Below are 22,620 nucleotides of genomic sequence, written 5' to 3'. Positions count from 1 at the left end.
TTATGATAGATCCCTCGGATCCCCAGCCAGAAGAGGCATTCTACTTCCAAGGCAAACACAAGCTATTTCGAGGAAGTGAATGCTTTTTCTTCCCCTCTGCTTAGTTTCAGCAAATGATTTGACACGCTGGACACCATGGGATGCATTTATTGGGGTCCATCTTGTAGCCACAATTAAAAGTTTGAGAGTGGGCCAGACCCTCCAAGCATCCACAAGGGCCAACATCAATGTCGAAATCCAGCATTGCCTGAGCTCTGCGAGTGCAGCTTTCTCCTGTTTGAAGTGCAGAGTGTTTGAGGACCAGTACATTCACAAGGAAAGCAAAATGCTTGTTTAAAAAGCTATTGTACTACCAACCCTTACTGTATGCTTGTGAAACACGGACTACTTATAAACACCATCTCCAACTCCTCAAAAGATTCTATCAATGGTATCTCCAAAAAAAAATTACATGTCACTGGGGGAAGACAGGCGAACTAATGTCAGTGTAGTGGAAGAAGAAACATTGTAAAATTAATGAATGCTAAAATGATGTTGGATTGAAATGAAGTGGCTTTAGCAATAAGGTTAAAAAGAATATGTAAAAATGGACTGATAATTAGATGAAAATACAAAGTTATAATATGTTAAGATATAGAATTAAGATAAATACAAAGAGGGAAAGGATTTGCTGAATTAACCATGTGAATTGGAATACAAAAAATGGAGGTGTGAGGAGGTCAGGAAACAAGTAACTGAAATATAAGATATGAAAAGATTGATTTGTTTTTCTAATTGTTTTTTATTTCCTCATGTATTTTGTATTTTTCTTTGCATTTTTGTATCTTTTTTCTTTTTCTTTTCTTATTCTGTAATTCTCTTTTGTCTGTAAAATTTTAATAATTTTTTTTTTTTTAAAAAAAGGAAGAAGCAAAGATAACCAGTGTCAAAGCAATGATTCTTCAACATAAACTTTGTTAGACTGGTCATGTGGTTTGGATACCTCATTATCATCTTCCAAAGCAACTACTCTATTCCATACTTAATGGAAAGCACAATGCCGGTGGACAACAAAAGAGGTTTAAAGATGCTCTCAGGGCAAATTATAAAAAATGCAGTATAAGCACAGATAACTGAGAAACAGTGGCCTGAGAGAGCTCTAATTGGAGAATAAAGGTAAAGGGATCCCTGGCCATTAAGTCCAGTCGCAGACAACTCTAGGGTTGTGGCGCTCATCTCGCTTTACTGGCCAAGGGAGCCAGCATTTGTCCGCAGACAGCTTCTGGGTCATGTGGCCAGCATGACTAAGCTGCTTCTGGTGAACCAGAGCAGTGCATGGAAACAATGTTTACCCTCCTGCTGGAGCAGTACCTATTTACCTACTTGCACTTTGACATGCTTTCGAACTGCTAGGTTGGCAGGAGCTGGGACTGAGCAACAGGAGCTCACCCCGTCGCAGGGATTTGAACCACCGACCTTCCGATCGGCAAGCCCAAGGCTCAGTGGTTTAGACCACAGCACCACCCGCCTCCACCAAAATCATCATGAAGAAGCACAAATTCAGAACGAAAGGAAGAAACGAGTTAAGAGGAAGACATGTTTGGCAAATCCACACCGCAATCAACTCCTGCCTGAAAACCAATGTCCCCACTGTGGAAGGACGTACGGATCCAGAATTGGCTTCCATGGTCACTTATGGACTCACTGTTAAAACTGTGTTCATGGAAGACAATCTTACTCGGCTAAGAGTGATCACCAAAGAAGAAGCACATTATCTAACACTAAGGATTATCAGGTTTCCCTGTTTAACCAGAATTAACTAGCACTTGAAGCTGGTTAGCAAACTTCCCTTTTTAAAGAAACACTTCCAAAATGTGCTTGAAAACTAATTCAGCTTCAGCTTTCTGTAAGTCTTAAATAAAAACAGGGGAATAGCTTTCTACTACATTTCCAGAACCTGGTGTTATATTCTCACTTTGTTACATGACCTACACTACTCTAGAACACTAATATTATCCAATATGTTAATTCAGCCAGAGTATAGCTTTAAACGGAATAGATAGAAGCAAGGCATTTTCAAAGGTTTCATAGGACCAGTCTGGATAGTTGGCCTTGGTGAAGATTTGATATTTTCTCCCCCCAAACGGTTTTTGATCTGGGCTTCCACTGAAATGAGGCTGCATTTTAAGTTGTATTTTAATCAATTGGTTTTATACCTGGTGTTAGCCGTCCTGAGCCCGGTCGTGGCCGGGGAGGGCTGAGTATAAATAAAGTTTATTAATTAATTTATTATTATTATTATTATTAAATGCAGCCCTGTTTAGGGAAGCTTTTAATGTTTAATAGGCTATTGTATTTTAGTGTTTTGTTGGAAGCCGCCCAGAGTGGCTGGGGGGACCCAGCCATATGGGTGGGGTATAAATAATATATTATTATTATTATTATTATTATTATTATTATTATTATTATTATTATTATTATTATTTTCCCAGCATGGAAACATGGTTGCTCAGAACCTAGAAATTACAAGAAAGAAAGAAAGAAAGAAAGAAAGAAAGAAAGAAAGAGGCGAGTGGGGGTGTAGAGAGAGAGAGAGAGAGAGAGAGAGAGCAGGAGTCCTTCTAAAGAGAAGGATTTTGCAGCAAGTATTGTTCCTAAGCAGCGCTGATTGTTCCTATCCCTCCCCCTCCCCCACCCATGCTATATGGCACCTCTTTACTTGATGGGAAATTGGCCTTCTGCTTGTCCTTGGTGCTGATTTCCAGGATAAAGAAAAGTAGTTTAGAGTTCTTTTGTTCTTTTTTTCTTTATTGACTGCAAGCCAAGAAAGGTTATTCTCATGGTGTTTTTGAAAAGGTACAGAACCTCAGTATTTATTTTATTTTTTTAAAGAAAAAGATAACAACCACATGTTCAGCATTTACATAGCATCTCAAAATCGACGTTTTCAGACATTACCGAGCATCAGTCACCAAGGTCCAGACTTAAAACATCTTAGTCCAGTGGTTTTCAACCAGGGTGCCTTGAATGGTGGTCAGGGGTGCCACAGGCAACACTGGCCTCCATCCCTCTTTCCTCTGATGCCTTCTCATGTCTCTGCCTCCCAAAGGCTTGCAGAGCTGTTTGTTGCAGCAGCCCTGGCTACAAGCTCCCCAGGGGAATGGTGCCTCTGGGGCTGGCCAGGGGGGGCTGGCCTAAGAGGGCAGTGAGAGGAGGCACCTTTCTTTGGGGCAGGGGTTGGGGGGAGGTTAGAGATCAGGGGCAGAAGCTGTGGCTACCCAGAGCACTCCTGAGGAGAGGGGAGAAGTTAGGATGCTGAGGGAACACCCCATAAGGGAGGGTGTTTGAGAAAGCATGAGAAGCTGCCAGCTCTGCAAGCAAGGGAGTACATAACTGGGCTCCTGAGCCTCGAAAGGGTGCCGCAGAAAGAATGTAGTTGGTTGGGGGGGCATGGACCCCAAAGGTTGTAAACCTCTCTCTTAGATCTATTGCATTTAGGGGTTGGCGATATATGGATATGCCATCCAAAACCGGTTTGAAGTCCATATTGTGATATCGGTTTAATAATTTTTGACCTGGGAATATTTATTTATTTATTGAATTCATGTACCAGCCTATACCCTGAAGTCTCAGAGTGGTTTACAGAAAATATCACAATACGTAAATAAAATCAAAATAAGAGCAATAACTCAATAGCAACCCCCCCCAAAAGGAGTCACATTTTAAAAGGGTATAGGATTCCGATCCGGTCAACCAAAGGCCTGGTTAAAAAGGAACGTTTTTGCCTGGTGCCTAAAGGTGTATAATGAAAGCGCCAGGTGAACTTCCCTGGGGAGAGCATTCCACAGATGGGGAGCCACTGTAGAGAAGGCCCTGTTCTCGTGTTGCCACCCTCCGGACCTCTCAAGGAGGAGGCACACGAAGGAGAAGAGCCTCCGAAGATTTGATATTGTGATTTATGTGTGCTCTATGCAAAAATCACGATGCAGGAAAAACCACAAAGCTCCATCCTTATTTCAGACATTGCGATATATCAGTATATTGCAATGTTTAGCTGGTGATATATCACGATGTTGAAAGCCAGATATCGCCCAGCCCGAATCGCCTAATACTGAAGAAGTATTCGTTCTAAATACAAGGACCACCTAAGTAACAGACTCAGCCAGTTCCTATTGCGTGAAACTTCAACAAATGATTAAAAGGAGGGGGACTTGCAAATAAACTTTTGAGGAATAAATGTCATTCAATTCAATAACAACAGATGAAAAGCAGTGGGGAGTACTCTACCATAAAAGTATTACAATCACACCCACTGTCTGCTATACTTTCTCAGTGCTATATTGGTATTACCAATACAACACTGGGTAATTTCGGGAATACATTACAAGAAAATTTTAGCAGCTGTACCTAATGTTCTTTTGTTTGGCAAAGTCAGCTGCCCTCCCCTCCTTAGTTAAGAAGGCAAATTACCAGACATCCTAAAGAATGCAGAAGTCTAGCCAAACATAGAGAAACCAACTTTCAGTGCCAGCAGCCTTGCCAACAACTACACAGTTTCCAGGCTCTCCTTTTCCCCCTCCCCCTTGGCAAAGCCCTTGAGAAGGTGATGGCATCCAAAACTCAAGCAAAATTTTTCTGCCAACATACTGGCTCCTTCATAATCAGAATGCAGATCAAAGCATGGCACAGAAGTGGTCCTGCTGGGAGACGAGGTTGCCTGCCTACCATCAGAGATGGAGGGAGGTGGAGGGGAATCCAAAACTTTCATCTAATAATCTCTGTGGCCTGTCAGACCAGTGGCCACATGGTGTTTAACATTCATGCATTCCTTCTTTGTATTTCCCTGTCTTAAGCAATAAATAATAAGGAAACCCATGCCCCCACAAGGAAATTATGGCCTGGTATGTGCACAGTGTTGAGCCATGTTTTGTTTAGCTTAACCATGCTTTGTTCTACCTTGTGGGACCCAGCCCAATAGCTAAGCCATGCTTTGTTTATTTCCAGCTAACCATGATCATAAGCCACGGTTTGGTTTTGGCTTATGTAACTAGACTTGTTCTACAGATGGCTTGCCATTATGTGCGAATTCAGGGTGGTTTGTTAACTATCCACTGTTTGCCTGCTCCAGCTCAGATGCTCACCAAACTACAGACTCATGTTTTAAGTGTGGTACAAAAAAACAAAACTGATCTCAATATGAAGTGGCTCTTGCTGGTGCTTTTCCTGAAGAACTGAATTCTAGCCCTGCTTGTCAACAGGCTGCTATCCCAATTCCATTCTTCCCTTATAACCTTCCCCTCATGAGACAGACAGCCATTGCTGAAATTTGTTTAGAGAAATTTAAAGTGACTACAGTTGAGCACTCTCTCATTTTTAAATGCCAGTAGGAATAGGAAAGAAGAATATTCGCGGCATCTCCTGATTGTTCGGTGGTGGTGGACAAGGAAGAAGATGTTCATGATGAGATGTAAATGCCAATGAAGAGAGACTCTCAGACACCTCTGCCCTCAACACCTATCAAAGGCTGTTGCTACCCATTCAGGCAATAGCTGTTCCTCTTTTCTTACCAGGTGGACAACCAAGTCATGGTGGCAGCACTAGAACAATGTCAGCATCTTCTGCTGGACCAAGATGATCACACTATCAGAGAGGCTCCTTTTAAGGTAAAATACCTGCCCTACAACTAGCTGGCTCTTGAACCATTAGGATAGGAACAGACCAGTGGGGGAGAGACCATCAGTACAACTGATCTTACTCTCCAGTAGGGCCTTTGAAGAGCCTACAAGCTCCACCCTGCAGAAGCTTTGAATGAATTGGCACCCTATTCTGGAGTGTATCCAATCTGGAGAACTCTCTCAAGGCAAGGTGTTTTCTATCCTCCTAAGCACAACTCAAGATTTGTGCTTTCTCTTCCGTAACTTTGCAAATGCTCCTTACAAAAATTCTAACGGCTAATTTTTCGCTCATTTTTTAAATGGCAAACCTGAACAGCCTGAGAAAGTGGGAAAACAGGTTCCACCCTCAGCAGCAGCTGAGTAATTTTTTTATTTTTTAATGTCATTTTATGTAACTCATTACATTGTTATTTCACACCATTCCTTTCAATGCAAAGGAAACACAATGTGGGCAATGCCCAGCTGAGGGTCTCCTCAAGACCCGGGCCCTGACTGGCCCATTTGAACCTGGCTTACTGGCAGGGAGGTAATGCCCTGGTGGTCATGATGGCCGAGGGGAATTCCCCATCAGCCGGTGACCACACGGGTCTCGCTAGCGGTGGAGAGTGAGGGTCCGCAACAGATGCCCCCCGGGGAAGCGGTGAGCATCCATTATGCACCATTTGTGGATGAAAACAACCTCAGTGAATACCAAAAATATGTGCTGGATTGGTTTTCGTCCCAGAACATCTTTAGAAATGCATCAGCATACAAGTGAACAGATACAGCTTGTACATCTTTAAACTATAGTTCCTTCACCTCTTTGAGAGAATGTTGTTGCTTATTCTGATTAGAGAGTTCACAGCAACCAGACAGCTTTGGAAAACTGAGGCAACATGGAAAGAGTTGCTTTTTCTTAAATAGTGTATAAAAAGCACGATATCATGAACATGACCAGAAAAATTACCAACCCAGTTCTCCCTCCACCATCTTTCGCAATCGCATCACCAAAACAGAAGCCCCTATTTCTTACTCACTATCTACCAACATCCAAAAACCATCAGTGTAACTCCAGCCCAAACTGCTAACGCCACCATTTCTCCATACCAGGGATCAGCAAACTTTTTCAGCGGGGGGCCAGTCCACTGTCCCTCAGACCTTGTGGGGGGCAAGACTATATTTTTTTGGGGGAGGTGAACAAATTCCTATGCCCCACAAATAACGCAGAGATGCATTTTAAATAAAAGCACAAATTCTACTCATGTAAAAACATGCTGATTCCCAGACCACCTGCGGGCCGGATTTAGAAGGCGATTGGGCCAGATCTGGCCCCCGGGCCTTAGTTTGCCTACCCATGCTCCATACCCAATCACTAAAATACTTGTGTCCAAGCTCCCACTGCCATCTTTCTCACACACCCAATCTCTGAAAGCCCATCACACATTTCTTAATTACACCATCTTCCACCAACAACATTGGCACCAAACTCTCTTTCCTGCCTTGTCCCATTTAAAAATCTAACTGCAACGGTTACTGCTTTAAGCCCTTAAGATGGCCTTCAGAACAGCCCCAAAGTTTATCCAAGAGAGATTTTAATCTCTCTGCCTTGCTTGCCATGCAAGGACCTCTCAGCATGCCAGCTCTGGAAGGCTAGGGATACACACATGAGATCTTGCGGGAACTCAAGACAGCCCCATGAGATCTCATGAGAGCATCCCAAAACCAGCACACTAAGAGGACCTTGCCTCCAAAGGTAAAGGGGTCTTTTCAAGATGGGTCCACTTTAGTTACCTGGCATGAAAAGAGCTGGAGGGTTAGGGATGGTCACACAGAAGTGGCTCCAAGGGGGTCACGCGCCATCCCCGAAACGTAACCCCCACATAAAATGGGGCCATACTGTACAGTGGTACCTTGGTAGTCGAATGCCTTAGTTGTTGAACAAATCGGCTCCCGGACGTTGCAAAACCGGAAGTGAGTGTTCCAGTTTGCAAACTTTTTTTTGAAGCCGAACGTCTGACAGGGCTTCCGCAGCTTCCAATTGGCTGCAGGAAGCTCCTGCAGCCAATCAAAAGCCATGCCTTGGTTTTTGAACCATTTCAGGAGTTGAAAGGACTCCCGGAACGGATTAAATACAAGAACCAAGGTACGACTGTATAAGGTGAAACTGTTAGTCTCTAAGATGCCACAGGATTCTTTGGTTCTCTTTGTAGAACAAGATAAACATCAACAATATTTTGCTTTACTGCTTTAAGCCTTGCCTCTTCTGACTAGCCAAAAACTTCCCTCTGTTTCTATAAGTTGATGAGGCATCTTGAGCAATAGCAGATATCTGTGTTACAGCTGCATAACAGGAGGTCACATTTGCACACATGGGTACAGAAGGTAATTTCAATGTGTACATGCAAGGTGGAAAAAATAGTACACAGCAACTTAAACTTAGCCAGTTTTGCAAGTTTTATTGTCTGAACCATGGGCAGAAGGTGCACTGACCAAGAGACTCACACAAGCACGATTCTCTTTCCAATTTGTCGGAGTTCACACTTCAGCTTTACAAACCAAAAGGAAAAGGAAAAAAGCTCTGAAGTCTACAAATTGATTTTTTTGCACAAACCTATCGTTCTTGGTAGGTGGTCTATGTGAAATTAACTGAGTTCATTTCAAACAAAGTACTATAGTTTGAAATGCCATTAAAACTTCTGCCTAACCACCCCACCCCCAGCAAAATAAAATAACAACATTCATTCAGTTCTGTGGTATGAGGGGGCGAAGGAACAAACTCACTGTACTGCACTTAAGCACAAGCAATTAATGGATTGCATGTAAATCTAGATTCAGAGAGCCACTGCCAGTAGTTCCATAGATTGCACTACACTAGACAAAACAAATGTCTGACCCCCTGTAAAAGTGTTGAATATGTTTACTTCAAATGTTCCAAACAGCAGTTTTCAAACCTGCCATAATTGCATTTAAGAAGCAACGCTATTTTGCCTAAAGAACACAGGAAGGCTGGTTCTGACCCCTTTATTCTTATTGTTTGACTAGAAACTTTTATTTTAAGGGAGAAAGGAAAATATTAATTTCAGAGCTTTCGGATTATTCTGCTCAACAAAAACTGAACGTGTGTAAATTTGGTTAATAATGGACAAAATAAGGTTGGAGGGTCCTGGTCACAAACGAGGAAATAGCAATCTGGGGTAGCCAACTAAATTACTGTGCAAGTGGAACAACTTTCCCTTCCATAATGGGGCTTTCTCCCTCTCTGTGCCCTGTGCCATTCTCACATCTGCTACAGAGGGTATGGGGCAAACCTTTCTTTCCAGCCGGAACTCAGTTCCAGCACCACTCAGGGAATAAGGGAGGCATTCATGGCGAGTTCCAGCACCTTTTTTTCTAGAAAAAAAGCACTGGTTAGGGGAACACGTAAAACACATCTAGGGAGGGTGCCGTGGTGGTGCGAGAACAGTCCCTTGTGTGCAAGAATAAATCATTTCAATGACGGAACAAACATTCACCTTAAGTGTTACCTCATGTTTCATTCTCATTTGGCAAACAAACATGGCAGAATTTAATACAAGTTTTCCAAAATAACAAACCCCTTCTCCAATAGCAAACAAGCTTCCATGAACCAGAATCTCGATGAAACTATGACTGAGGCATATGCTACTCCACAAGAACTCATTGAAACTGCACCTTACCCTAAACACAACTGCGCTTGCCAGAACAAAATAGGTTACCGACCAATTATACACTCTTAACCATTAACAGTACGATCTTTGTTCTCAAACAATGTTCAATTGCAAAACGGCCTAGAACTCATTTTTACCTGGTGGATTCTTGGCAGGATCATTGTGGCTTGGACTTCCTGATTGTCCAGAATCTGAAAAGAAATTGAAGAAACATATCAGCAACTTGCTACTGATTTGTCCTGGGTTAGTTTTCTTTGAACCAACACGATCTGTATGATTTGCATTTTAAAGAGCTCATTCACACCCCTTTCCGCAAACAGCAATCTGTTGGCATGCTCTGCGATAATTCTGCATAGTTAGCCACATATGCATTCTACAAATCTTTAAAACACTTACAATGGGTTGGGTTTTTTTGTTTTTTTGGTTTGTTTTTTGGTGCAAATCTCATTAAAGAAAATATTCTTATTGAAAACTCCCCAATTAAAAGAAAGAATCCCAGCAACTTTGTTGAAGAGAGGAAGAAAAGAAACCACAGCATTTGATAGAGTTTAGAACTATTGTTCCACATTCCAGATATTTTCAGGCTGCAATCCTATACATGCTGGTCTTGAAGTTAGCACCATTAATCTAAATGAAAGTAACTTTCCGAGGAGATATGCATAGGATTGTGGTGTAAGAAACTAAATATTGGAACGAGAATTTTATTTATCACATTTATATCCCACTTTCCCTCTTTTAATTTTTTTTAGTCTCACAACAACAACCCTGTGAGATAAGCGAAGCTGAGAGATAGTGACTTGCCCAAGGTCACCCAGTGAACTTCACTGCTGAATAGATATCTGAACCTGGATCTTCTTAGTCCATGTCTGGCTACATCACACTGGTTCAGTTCACACCTCATATTAAACATACTTTGAAATGAGCCATGGTTTAAGAAATGTGGTGGTGCACATTGCTCAAACGTTCTTATGGCATTCCTCGCCCATTCCTGCCACACTGCAGAGAAACAAGCAAGAATCTGTTTTGTTGTGCCATTCAAACCCTGTCGACTGGTTTGTTTCCTCCAAACAAACAAAACAAACCAAGCCTTAAGCCAAGAACAACCCATGGCTTGTTTGGAGAAAACAAATCACAAGTCCAGGTTCTGGTGACCTAAGAAGTCAGGCCCTGGATTGTTTCGTCCACAACACAGCAGGAGAGAGAGAGATGCGCCAAAGGAGTTGCATACTTCTGATTTCAAATAAAATATGGTTTGCATAAGAACTATGATTTAATGGGATATGAGCATCAGGCATCTGACTGTGGAGATGTTTCTGGAATGGCAAGCACCAGCACTGGAGAATGGATTTTGTCAGAACCATGGCAGGAAGAGAAATAATTCAACTTTCCTTACCCACCTCCCACTGCATGGCTCCAAGGCTGCCCAGTCTTCCCTTACACTGCTAATTACACAAGAAAAGCATGCATATTAATTGCATTCAGGAAAACCTTGCATCTAGTTTGGGCCTATCTAGAGGTTTCAGGCCAAGTATGACCCCTTGTATTTGCCACTCCCAACAGCCATCTGAGAGATACTTGTGGCTGTGACAAAGGGAGCTGTTGGCAGTCTGAGAAAAGGACAGGACAATCTCTCAAAGTTACCCTCCACTAAAATATGTTTCCAACTGATATCTAGAGACAGCCCAGTAACAGACTGACCTGCCCAAATTAAAATTTAAGGGCAATAAATAAATAAATAAATAAAAGACAAGAATCCAGTATAATACCGGTAAATCAACTATAGATTTCAAATTTCCAACTACTGTATCAGGCATGATGAAGACTGCATACTCACTACATACTAAATTTATAAAGTAACCAAAAATATGCCAGTGCAACTCCCCTTCCACTGTATGAATTTAGAAATCAACAAACCAGTGAGCTTTCACCCAATTTTGTACTTTCTTTAAACAATGAGTTAAACCACACTTCATCCAAGGTAGAAGGATGTTGTGGGGACCTGCTTATTTATAAAAGGAGGCAACTCAAATGTTAGATAATTAAAAACACAAAGGAAATCTTTATTTAAGTTTGACCTAATTATAATGCAAAACAGAAAATTGTCAAAAGCTGCATTAAACACTATCTGCAGTCTCATCATGGGCAACACATTTAATGTCTTAATGTGTGATCAAGCCTCATGATACAGATTTACTATGGAAGGTGTCAAATTTTACAGTCCAAGGATACAGCCCTGCATGTGTTCATTGCAAATTACCATACAAGCTTGGTTATTTTTTGCTAGTGCACCTGAAGTAATCATGCTACCAGATTATCTTGACCAATTTCAGCCAGAGTTCAGGTCTGGTTATGAGACTGAATGGACATGGATGATCTTCATCAAGAGGAGGGCAGAAGGAGTGTTCTCAAAAGTGGCTTTTGATACAATTGAGAGGATGAATACTAAAGTTAGGAAGTCACTTTGGATCTTAATTCAGGGAGCAATGGGTGCTCATGATTATTTCAACTGCATTAGATTCCATCTGTTACCTTACTAAAAACATTTCTACACTTAAACATAACTACATATATAAGCTGAACCCAAATAATTCACATTTAATGTCAATTCTCTATACTAGCCATCCGAACAGGTATAGGACTTTAGCAGGTTTTTATATATTAGCTCACCATGGTCTGTCAAAGGTCTGTGAATGCATTAGCCAATTTTTTTTTCTTGTAGCCAGGTGTGATCCAGAGCATGCCAAGTTTTTGGCTTCTTGGCTAAAGCTAGACATGACTATAGACCCATCTGCTTAAACCTGGGACTCCCTTGATCATATATCAAGTAGAGGAAAGGTGTTCCAACTGAGAAAATCAAAAGGATGCACAGATTAGGGAGAAAGAGCCTGTTCCTTCCCGTTGCTTACCTCTCCACACTTTGCCATTACAGGCTCTTTCCCCCAGTTGGGTTTTCATCCAACACTTAAGCCCAGCTGGGGGGGGGGGGCAAAGGAGTTCAGAGACTGAACTTACAGAAAGGTATGCTCTCAGAATCCAACTCCACTAACACTCCTTTGCTTTATTTCTGACCCAGAAATAGGAACCTCATCATTTTTATTCAGCAGCAGGTCTGTACTTATATAAGTAAGACCATTCACCATTGTTCAGTTCTGTTTCAAGTGGGAAACAACCCTTCTGCAACACTAGACAAATGTGTTTCAGAAAGTAATAGTTGCCCACACTGTATGCCAAACATTGCTGTTGCTTTCTGAAACACCTTCATAGATTTATTTATTAAATTTATACCCTCCCCTCCAGCGGAACCCAAGGTGGAAACACCTTTTTTTCAGTTTTCAATTTAACAACAATAATCATCCCTAATTTCGACTTCCCTCCTCCCCCTCTCCTTCTCTGGTTACATAATGAAATTTGTTTAATTAAACTGCAACACCACCTTAACAACTCTTTTCTTGGTTCTACTCCCTCCCCCCCAAGATAACCTTTTAGCTCTTGATTTCAAATTAATCCTGCCAATGTGTTTAGTTGTTTACAATGATTCTTTAAATAATCTACTTGATTTCTTATTCTTCCCGTAAGTTTTGCCATTTCTGCGTATTCTATTAGTTTGGCATGCCACTCTTCCTTGCTTGGGACGGTATCTTCCTTCCATCTCCCAGGGTGGCAACACCTAATGCGATCTCACTGCTGTGAGTTGTATCACATGCAAATCTTCCCAGGCCCCAAAATCCAGGCACCATCCTTTGGGAAAATTCGATCTTATAGTGCCAAGAAGGTATGTGATTTATGACACAGTCTGAAGACACATCATTTCAACTAGACCTTTGGGGAGAACTGAAAATACCTAGGTAAAACTGAATTTCCTCTAACATACAAAAATACTGAGATATGCTAGCTACCTGTCTCCCTTATTGGATTCTTCAAAATACTTAGGACCAGTGCTATTTTTTGAGAGAGGTGCCAGAGCTCACCACGAACTTCTTCCTTGTTCTCTTAGAATGACAATGGCACCCACCTGAAAGGTGCCAGAACTGAGCTCCGGTGAGTTCCAGCAAAGGTCCGTATAGTTAAAGCTATGGTTTTCCCAGTAGTGATGTATGGAAGCGAGAGCTGGACCATAAAGAAGGCTGATTGCCGAAGAATTGATGCTTTTGAATTATGGTGCTGGAGGAGACTTTTGAGAGTCCCATGGACTGCAAGAAGATCAAACCTCTCCATTCTTAAGGAAATCAGCCCTGAGTGCTCACTGGAAGCACAGATCCTGAAACTGAGGCTCTAATACTTTGGCCACCTCATGAGAAGAGAAGACTCCCTGGTGGGACCCTGATGTTGGGAAAGATTGAGGGCACAAGGAGAAGGGGACGACAGAGGATGAGATAGTTGGATAGTGTTCTCGAAGCTACCAGCATGAGTTTGACCAAACTGCGGGAGGCAGTGGAAGACAGAAGTGCCTGGCATGCTGTGGTCCATGGGGTCATGAAGAGTTGGACATGACTAAACGACTAAACAACAACGAGTTCCAGCAAAAAGCCATGCTTAGGACTTATTTTATTCCAAGTATTTTTAATTTAAACAGTGTTGAGCTTTAGAGAAGGGATTCCAGATGTTCTCTCTCTCTCATTTTAATCTCCCATCATAAACCCTCCTGCTGGAAGTCCATTTGACAGAAGCCACCAAGCATCTAACCACGCTTGTGTCAAGTCACTGTGTTGCTGCCTACCATTTTCAGAGCTGCAACCTCAAAAGAGTAACCTGGATCTTATGCTATTCACTGAAAACCAAAGTGACTCTGGGGTTTTTTTGTGTGTATTTGAAGCTCAATGGTTTTAAAACACTTCTGGCCACATCTCTTCTGGAGTTCCACCAACAGCTTCCACAGCGGCAGCTTATTCTCCTTATGCCATTTGCCAGGCTAGCCATTGTCAAAACTGTTCACTTTTCTACAGAGTGCTTTTAATTAAGTAAATAAAAGTGGCAATTAAATCAACATTATGTAATGTAAATCAACATTATGTAATCTCATTTAAATTAATTAACTGACTCAGCCCTTGCTTAGTTTTTTAACTGCCCTACTTAAGGAGAAGCAGAGCAGTGGGAGTAAATTCAGTTTTCATATACATGAAAAGAAATTAATGGAACTACAAAAGCTTATTAGAATTCATACCCCACAAAGCAAACTTTTCAGTGTTGAGCGCCATTTATGGGGTTTGTTGAAGTGTTAATCCTTGCTTGTTAATTTTAAAATAGTGTCTGTGCTACGTTGTGTTGCTGGGTTTTAATGGGATACATTTCGACTAAGATACGTTTTGTTTTTTTAAGATAATAAAAATAGCCTGGTAGGAATGGTCCACTCAGTCCAGTAAACTGTTCTTACACTAGCAAGCAGAATCTAAGCACGATAACTCTTCCCTCGCCATGGTTTCTTGCAACTGGTAAAACTCTGAACTTAAGGAAATGTATACGTTTTTCTGGGGACTGAAATAAACTTCAAATCTCATGTAACATTAGATGATCTCTTCTCTTACATGGGGCTTAAGGAAAGATTTACACAGGTCTCCTACTACATGTGAAAAGATGTGAAAGAATAAAGTTTGTTTGCAAAACTTGCTAGAATCCGAAGGAAAATGGGTGATTGATGTTTAATCTTGACCATCTGAGAAATATCACATAGTTTCTACTATGGCCTGATCTATGGCCTCTTGGAAAGTAAGCAATCTTTTCTATTCAAATTTGTGAAATGTTTTTTAGAAAGGGAGACCTGGAATGCTATCGTACTGAAAGATTTAATTAGGAGAGAGGAAGTAAATGGCTAGAAACTCAAAGAGCACATAAATTTATCAGATATAGAATCGAGAAATGGAGCTGAACCAAAATAATGTCTGGAATTTAATTGCAAATAGTTCCATCAAAAACAAGTCCTTGCATATTGTTGGAAACAAGAATCTGGATTCAAAAGGGCACTTTCCCATACAAGAAGACCTCTTCACTCACAGAAGAATGGCATTACATCTTCTTATTTGGGCACCGGATCAGAAAAGCAAAATCTTATGCCCAAAACTTTCTCCCACTTGTGCATAAGAGCGAATTGCTATAGAACCACTACATCATTAGAGGGCTTATTGTTACTTGTGTTGGTTAAGCAATTATGCTTTAATTCTTTGAGCTGGATCCAAAGATCCATGAGTAGAAGATTCCAGGATCTAGTCTGGAGGCAAGTAAGGACACTGCCTTGCAGAAGCTAAGCAGGTCTAAGTCTGGTTAGTACCTGGGTGGGAATCATATGAATGCTGCCTTGGGTTCTATGATGACAGAAAGGAAGGGCATAAGTGGAACAAATAACGTTAATAATTATGAATGAATAATGTAAAAATCAAATGCAGTAGTACCTTGGTTCTCAAATGCCTTGTTCCAGTTTGTGTTCCAGTTTGCGAACTTTTTTTGGAAGCCAAACGCATTCCGTTTTGAATGCCACACTTCCATTTTGAGTGTTACGCTGAGGTCTGTCTGCTTTTGCTATTTATTTTGCGTTTTTGTTTTTGTAACTCTTTTGTTTTTGCGACTGCATGGAACCCAGTTCAGCTACTGGTTGATTGATTGATTATTGCTTTCATTTTATGGATCAATGGTCTCATTACATAGTAAAATTCATATTAAACTGCTGGTTTAGGGGTTGTTTTTAAAAGTCTGGAATGGATTAAACCACTTTGCATTACTTTCTATGGGAAAGCATGCCTTGCTTTTGGAACGCTTTGGTTTTGGAACAAGACTTCCAGAACGGATTAAGTTTGAGAACCAAGGTACCACTGTAGCACTGTTCTGAAAACACATACATTACTGCTTGCGGAAGCATTTGTACTATGCTGCAATAGGCAAGTTTCTTGGATTCTCACTACATCCCCATGACACATCCCATTCCTTTCCTGAACTCAGGGGCACAAGACAAATCAGCCCAGTTGGCCACTTAGCTCATTACTGGCCGCACTGACTGACAGATTCCAGGGATTAAACCAGGGGACGTTCACAGCCCTGCCTTGAGATGCTTCTAATCCCCTTTTAGACCATGCCATTCAACATGGAAAAATCAGGAGTGGAGAAGGCAGGGGGAACATGCAGGGCCCCAGTGTTGCACTATGGGTGCTATTTAGGAACTGCTGAACAGAGCTCAAGTGCTCCACAGTGGATGAAGCTGAAGTTCCAAGCACACTGCCTGTGAGTGTGATGGGGAACCTTTGGCCCTCCAGATTTCATTGGGTGACAAGTCCCATCATGCCTGGACATTGGCCATGCTGGCTGGGGCTGATGGCAGCTGGATTTCAACATCACCTGGAAGACCACAGATTCCTATTCCCTGACCTACAATAGGGTATCAGCCCTATTGTACTTAGTAGGGTCTACTTCTGAGTAATGCATGTTTACAATCGCACTGCAGTTCTGTGAACCGCCCTGAGACCTCCAGGTATAGGGTTTCCCCAGCCACTCTGGGTGGCTCCCAACAGAACAATAAAAACAGAATAAAACATTAAAAACTTCCCTAAACAGGGCTGCCTTCAGATGTCTTCTAAATGTCAGATAGTTGTTTATTTCCTTGATATCTGATGGGAGGCTGTTCCACAGGTCAGGTGCTGCCACCGAGAAGGCCCTCTGCCCGGTTCCCTGTAACCTCACTTATGACAGGGAGAGAACTACCAGAAGGCCCTCAGAGCTGGACCTCAGTGTCCAGGCTGAACAATGGGGGTGGAGATGCTCCTTCAGCTATACTGGGCTGAGTCCATTTACAGCTTCCAAGGTCAGCACCAACACTTTGAATTGTGCTCGCGAACGCACTGGGAGCCAATGTAGGTCTTTCAAGACCTATGTTATGTGGTCTCGGCAGCCGCTCCCAGTCACCAGTCTAGCTGCCGCATTCTGGATTAATTGCAGTTTCCAAGTCACCTTCAAAGGTAGCCCCACGTAGAGTGCATTGCAGTAATCCTAGCAGGAGATAAATAGAGCATGCACCATTCTGGCGAGACAACACCTTCTGTATCAGTGAGTTATGACCACTCCCCTAAGTTTCTCTGACCCTTAGGAACAGATTTCAGGGTGCAAAGGGCACCTCAGAGCAGAGGAGAAAGACAAGGGAGCCTTGTTGCACAAGCGGCTCATGTACATGCAAACTCCAGATCCATGCCTTTCTTTATAACGATTAAGTATGTTTTCTTGCAACAGTCTGTACCCTGTCAGAAAGGAAGTGAAATTATGAGTAAGAAATTGTATTTTCTACCAAAGGACCTTTGTAAAAGATCTGCAAAAATCCTTTTATTTTAGCTGTATTAGTCTGATGCAACAAAAACCACAAGTCTTGTGGTAGCACTACCAACTATTGTTTGGGGACTAAACTTGACACATACCTGCTTATTACTGCTCAATATGATATGGGTCTACTCAGAAGTAAGCCTATTCAGTTCAATGGGACAGACTCCCCTCTGGCACTGGGGGAATGGTTGGTGGGGAGAATTCTGAAAGCAACAGAGACTGCGGGGTCTGGAAGGGGAGGACACAAGTTCAACTCCCAACCCCCCATATGCCCTTTTTAGCATTAAAAGGTAATTATTAAAAGCAAGCCCATGCTTAATATGTGTGTAGTTTGGCCTTTAGTTGATAAAGGCATGTGCCACAATACATTTTCACATTGCCACGAGCTTTTTCCGTGGTTATCTTTTTCAAATAATAATTCAAAGTATTTTGCAATGTCGCCATGTATTGCAAATGAGATAAACGTCTATCGCTAAAAGATTGCATGTATGGAATATAGTTGATGGGTCAATGGTGAGACACAGTCCCCCCCCCCCAGTGTCAGCTTACTACTTTAATTTGTAGCTCTTTTATATGTCTCTTCACTCCCATAGTTCAGATTAATGTACTTTGGGGCGGTGGGGGACAACAAGTGGACTATATTGGATTTTTAAGAACAACAACTCATTAGTGAGTTGTTCGGTTGATTTGATGGCACCCCACACGGGGTTTTCTCTACCTTTTTGTAGAAATTGTAATACATTGTGCTAGATGCTGAATGGTTTTTCATTATATTTTATTGCTTCTTTTAATTCTCATATTGTACTACAATTTGAATTGTAATGAATAATCTGCATCCTCCTAAACTAGAATTCAGATTGTGGCGTCAGTTTCATTTAGCCTCACACTGCTTTCTTCCCTTAACACTTTTAATTCCTTTCTTTATTGTCCCTATTATGAAAGGCACAGGATACCAGACATGGATTCTCAAATACCTGACCAAATGAATTTTAGTAGTGATTTGTTATGAATATTTCAAATTGTGAATATTTCGTTTCATATTTGTTGTGAACTGCCTTTAGTTCTTTGCTTAAATAAATACAAAAAAACAAGATGACCCCCCAACAATTTAAAATCTAAGCTGCTTAGGAAAGCAACCCTCTCTCATTTCTTTCTCTTTCTCCATGACATTACTTCCTGTTTCCTGAAACTGCTTTTGACCTTAGCATAACCTTATTTCCTTTGGATAGACAAGTACAGAAACTGCTTGTAGAAAAAGGGTGGCAATGTTACTAGATCTTTATGCAACAGGAGAGACAGGAGAAGAAGTGCCAAGAGGCTTCAAAATCAAGATAGAAAGAGGGGTCACATAGATATCTGTGTTGTTTTCACACTTTCCACTTGACATCTGCACATATAGTGTGGTAAAATCCTCTTTTCCATTTAGCAGACTGAAACAGGTGGCCAACCTATACCAGGCTATACTGTCGGGCCAACTGCAAGGTTCTTGTGTTGATATACAAAGCTCTGAACAACATGGGTCCGGAATATCTTTGTTGGTTCAAGGGGGGAAAATGGTATAAAAGGAGAATTCCCTGGATACCAAGATCCAGGTTGTGGGCAAGTACTCTTTGGTGAGAAAAAACAAGCAGAGATTTTAAAGTCACAAAATATGCAGCAATGAAAGCATGTAGACATAAGCTGTAAAACCTTAAAACGTGCCTTTTAAAATTCCTTCCAAAATTTCCCACTTCCCCTAGCATAGAAAAAAAAAACCCCACAAGTTTGGTTAAGTTAAAAATACACATTATGAACCACCCTGCAGTCTACTTACAAACTCTCCAAAGGTCAGATTCATGTGTGTTCCCATACATCAGTCAGAAAAGTTGCACAGGCAATAATCCTTAGTTTAGTTACAAGGTAAAAAGTTCCTAGATTACGTGGGATATTGCAGTCAAATATAACTACGCACAACCGCTAGTTCACACATGAAGGGGATAAGCACCAGAGGGTTGTATTGCTAAATGGACTCAGTTAGGCCATTGCCCTCTCACCAAGTATGAGTAAAGTATGAGTAAAATTCTTCTTGCTCTCTCCTGAAAAACATCCTCTCATGCTGCCACCAGTAGGGTTTTTAATTCCTGGTGAACTCTAGCAAGGGCATCTCCATCTGCAGAACTCTTTGATGTGGAAAAAAGAATAATACAAAGAATTGCTGCTTCCAGCAAGACAGAACCCATCATAGTTGAGCTTTTTCCTTTAAAGTCCCTTCAAGTTAACCACACAGCACTTTGTATGCAATTATAATAAACCAAAGGGAGTTTGTTAAATATGGCAAGGACAACTGGATTGGGGGAGGAAGAAACGGAATAATTGCATGGCAAAAACAAAATAGCCATACAGTCTTCCTAGCCTACGTGGGAAACCTAGTCTAAAGATGCAATTACTTTTGAATTCACTTGTGTATATTTGGGAATATGTTATTGCTACCATCTAATGTGTCATCTTATAAAGTTGGGATCTCTCTTTCACGGAATATACTAGAATACTGACACTGGAATGTGGCCCAGCTTTTTTCCCCTACAAAAACTCTCCCATACCACCTACTAGATTTTGCTCCTCTCCACTGAGGCAAAATACAAAAGGAGAAATTAAAAGCTGGCTTTTCTCATGTGGTTCTAAGTATCAGCTAGCAGAAGAGATATGAGAATAGAGAATAAGATAGTCACTGGTTCATAGGGCAAGATCCCTGTACATTTAAGAACATAAAAACAGCCCTGCTCAATCAGACCACGATATCTTCCAGGCCAACATTTTGTTCGCACAGGGGCCAACTAAATGCCTATGGGAAGCCCACAAACAAGACCTGAGTACAACAACACTTTTCTACATGGGGCCACCTTTGAAGGTGACCCGGAAACTGCAATTAATCCAGAATGTGGCAGCTAGACTGGTGACTGGGAGTGGCCGCCGGGACCACATAACACCGGTTCTGAGAGATCTGCATTGGCTCCCAGTACGCTTCTGAGCACAATTCAAAGTGCTGGTGCTGACCTTTGAAGCCCTAAAAGGCCTTGGTCCTGTATACCTGAAGGAGCGTCTCCACCCCCATCGTGAGATCCAGCACCGAGGGCCTTCTGGCAGTTCCCTCATTGTGAGAAGTGAGGTTACAGGGAACCAGGCAGAGGGCCCGCCCTGTGGAACGCCCTCCCTTAAGATGTGAAGGAAATAAGCAGCTATCTTCTCTTTAAAAGATATCTGAAGGCAGCCCTGTTTAGGGAAGTTTTTAATATTTAATGCTGTATTGTTTTTAACACTTGATTGGAAGCCGCCCAGAGTGGCTGGGGAAACTCAGCCAGATGGGCGGGGTATAAATAATATATTATTATTATTATTATTATTATTATTATTATTATTATTATTATCCAGTGTGGAAGGGAGACAACCCTTTCTGAAACCCCAGAAAGCCACTGATGGTCAGCATGGACAATACTAAGCCAGCTGAACGCAATGGTCTGACTCTGTAGCTTCCTATGTTCCTATGACTACCAGCAACTAAGATACAGAGGCGTATGTGTCTGAAACTGGAATTAGTAGTCCTCTTACTTGTAATTCTGCCACACCTTTTTTTTATGGCAGAACTCGTACCAGGTGACAGTTCGGCTTCAGTTACAAGTCTTCACATCCCCTCCCTTATGACACATGCATTCTACTTCTAATTCACCCTGTTCTCACAGAAGGAATCTCAGGTTTTTGCTTCCTTTCACAGCGGCTGCATATTTGTTGTCCTGACTGCTTTCTGCCTCCCTATACTTCTTCACCAACCTGGGGCTACTTCTCAGTTTGCTGGAACAGTCACTGATATGCAGGCTAGGAACCCAGGGCAGTTGTACTTCCAGCAGTCTCTCAAACAGTGCATGATCTGATCCAAGTAGAATCTCTCTTCCTGAAAGTTACTGATATCAACTGAGATGAATTATGTGAGATAATAGGGAAACACATGTGAAACAATAGCCTCTTGTGTTTATTAACCAGGGGAGGGGAATGGAAGGTAGACCAGTTTGACAGATGTAGGGCCTGATGACATGTGACATCAGGTGATTAAAATGTAAACCCTTCCTTCCTGTTTTGCTGTCTTAGCTTTAACTCAAGCCACAGCTGCAAAGGAAGAATTGGGACTGTACTCTTAAGTGTGGTCCCAGCTCATCCTTTCTGGCTTGAATTGGGTGCTTTTTGAATCTGTCACCTTCTTTTGTCACCCACTGTTATAAAATTAAGGTGCACACACATAGGAGACACACACTCCGCAGGAAATCAATCCTTTGCCCTTCAAAATTTAGGAAATATTCCCTTTGAAAATTACACTTTATACTAGCACACAGAACAATCCCCCAAGCCATCTTGGCTCTCCTAATGACTCTAAATATTTCCTCTGCAGAAGGAAATATCTTGGAGAAACCTTTCCCAATAGTTCTTTCATTTACAAATTCTTTAAATCCTGTCTTAAGGGCATATTTTTGGTATGAATTGGGTATGCTAGTGACCTGGATTCAAGAACTAAAGTATTTACCATCTCAAAATAATGGCCAGACTGCCCAGGTAATGTGATCAGTGACCATTATCTGGTATCTTGTCAGCCTGGAAACAAGCCACACTCTCAAATTTCTGTTGTAGACCGCCTCTTTCTGTGATGTATGTATAATGCTTTTGGGGTGGCCTTTGGCTAAGGGGCTGGGCAATTTCTGAAATCTTTAAATGTTCTTTCACACCTTTGCTCTGGGTTCTCACCCCTTTGCAATGGGGGGAACTCTGTTGCAATCAAAAAATAAAGATCCTCCATTCTTGCTCTGGATCCTGCCTCCATCTACAGTGAGGGGGGAAAGTATTTGATCCCCTGCTAAATTTGCCCGTTTGCCCAATGATGAAGAAATGACCAGGCCACAATTTTAATGGTAGGTTTACTGTAGCTGTGAGAGACAGAATAACAACAGGAAAAACCCCAGAAACCCAGCAGACAAAAGTCAGAGATT

At 41.7% G+C, this 22,620-nt stretch overlaps 1 protein-coding gene across 15 annotated transcripts in view; it reads right to left on the bottom strand.

The window, feature by feature from the left end:
- Positions 1–22,620, bottom strand: part of NFIB (nuclear factor I B) — a 295,847-nt gene that overhangs the window by 78,153 nt on the left and 195,074 nt on the right. For all 15 annotated transcript variants that reach the window (XM_053372197.1, XM_053372196.1, XM_053372205.1 and 12 more), the window contains exon 3: positions 9,457–9,510. In XM_053372197.1, the coding sequence (XP_053228172.1) occupies positions 9,457–9,510 (54 nt within the window). The remainder of the gene's footprint in view (positions 1–9,456; positions 9,511–22,620) is intronic.

Source organism: Podarcis raffonei, chromosome 17 (assembly GCF_027172205.1).
Source record: "Podarcis raffonei isolate rPodRaf1 chromosome 17, rPodRaf1.pri, whole genome shotgun sequence".
NCBI lineage: Eukaryota > Metazoa > Chordata > Lepidosauria > Squamata > Lacertidae > Podarcis > Podarcis raffonei.
Note: the sequence above shows the minus strand (reverse complement) of the source record. Positions and strands in the feature narration are given on the sequence as shown.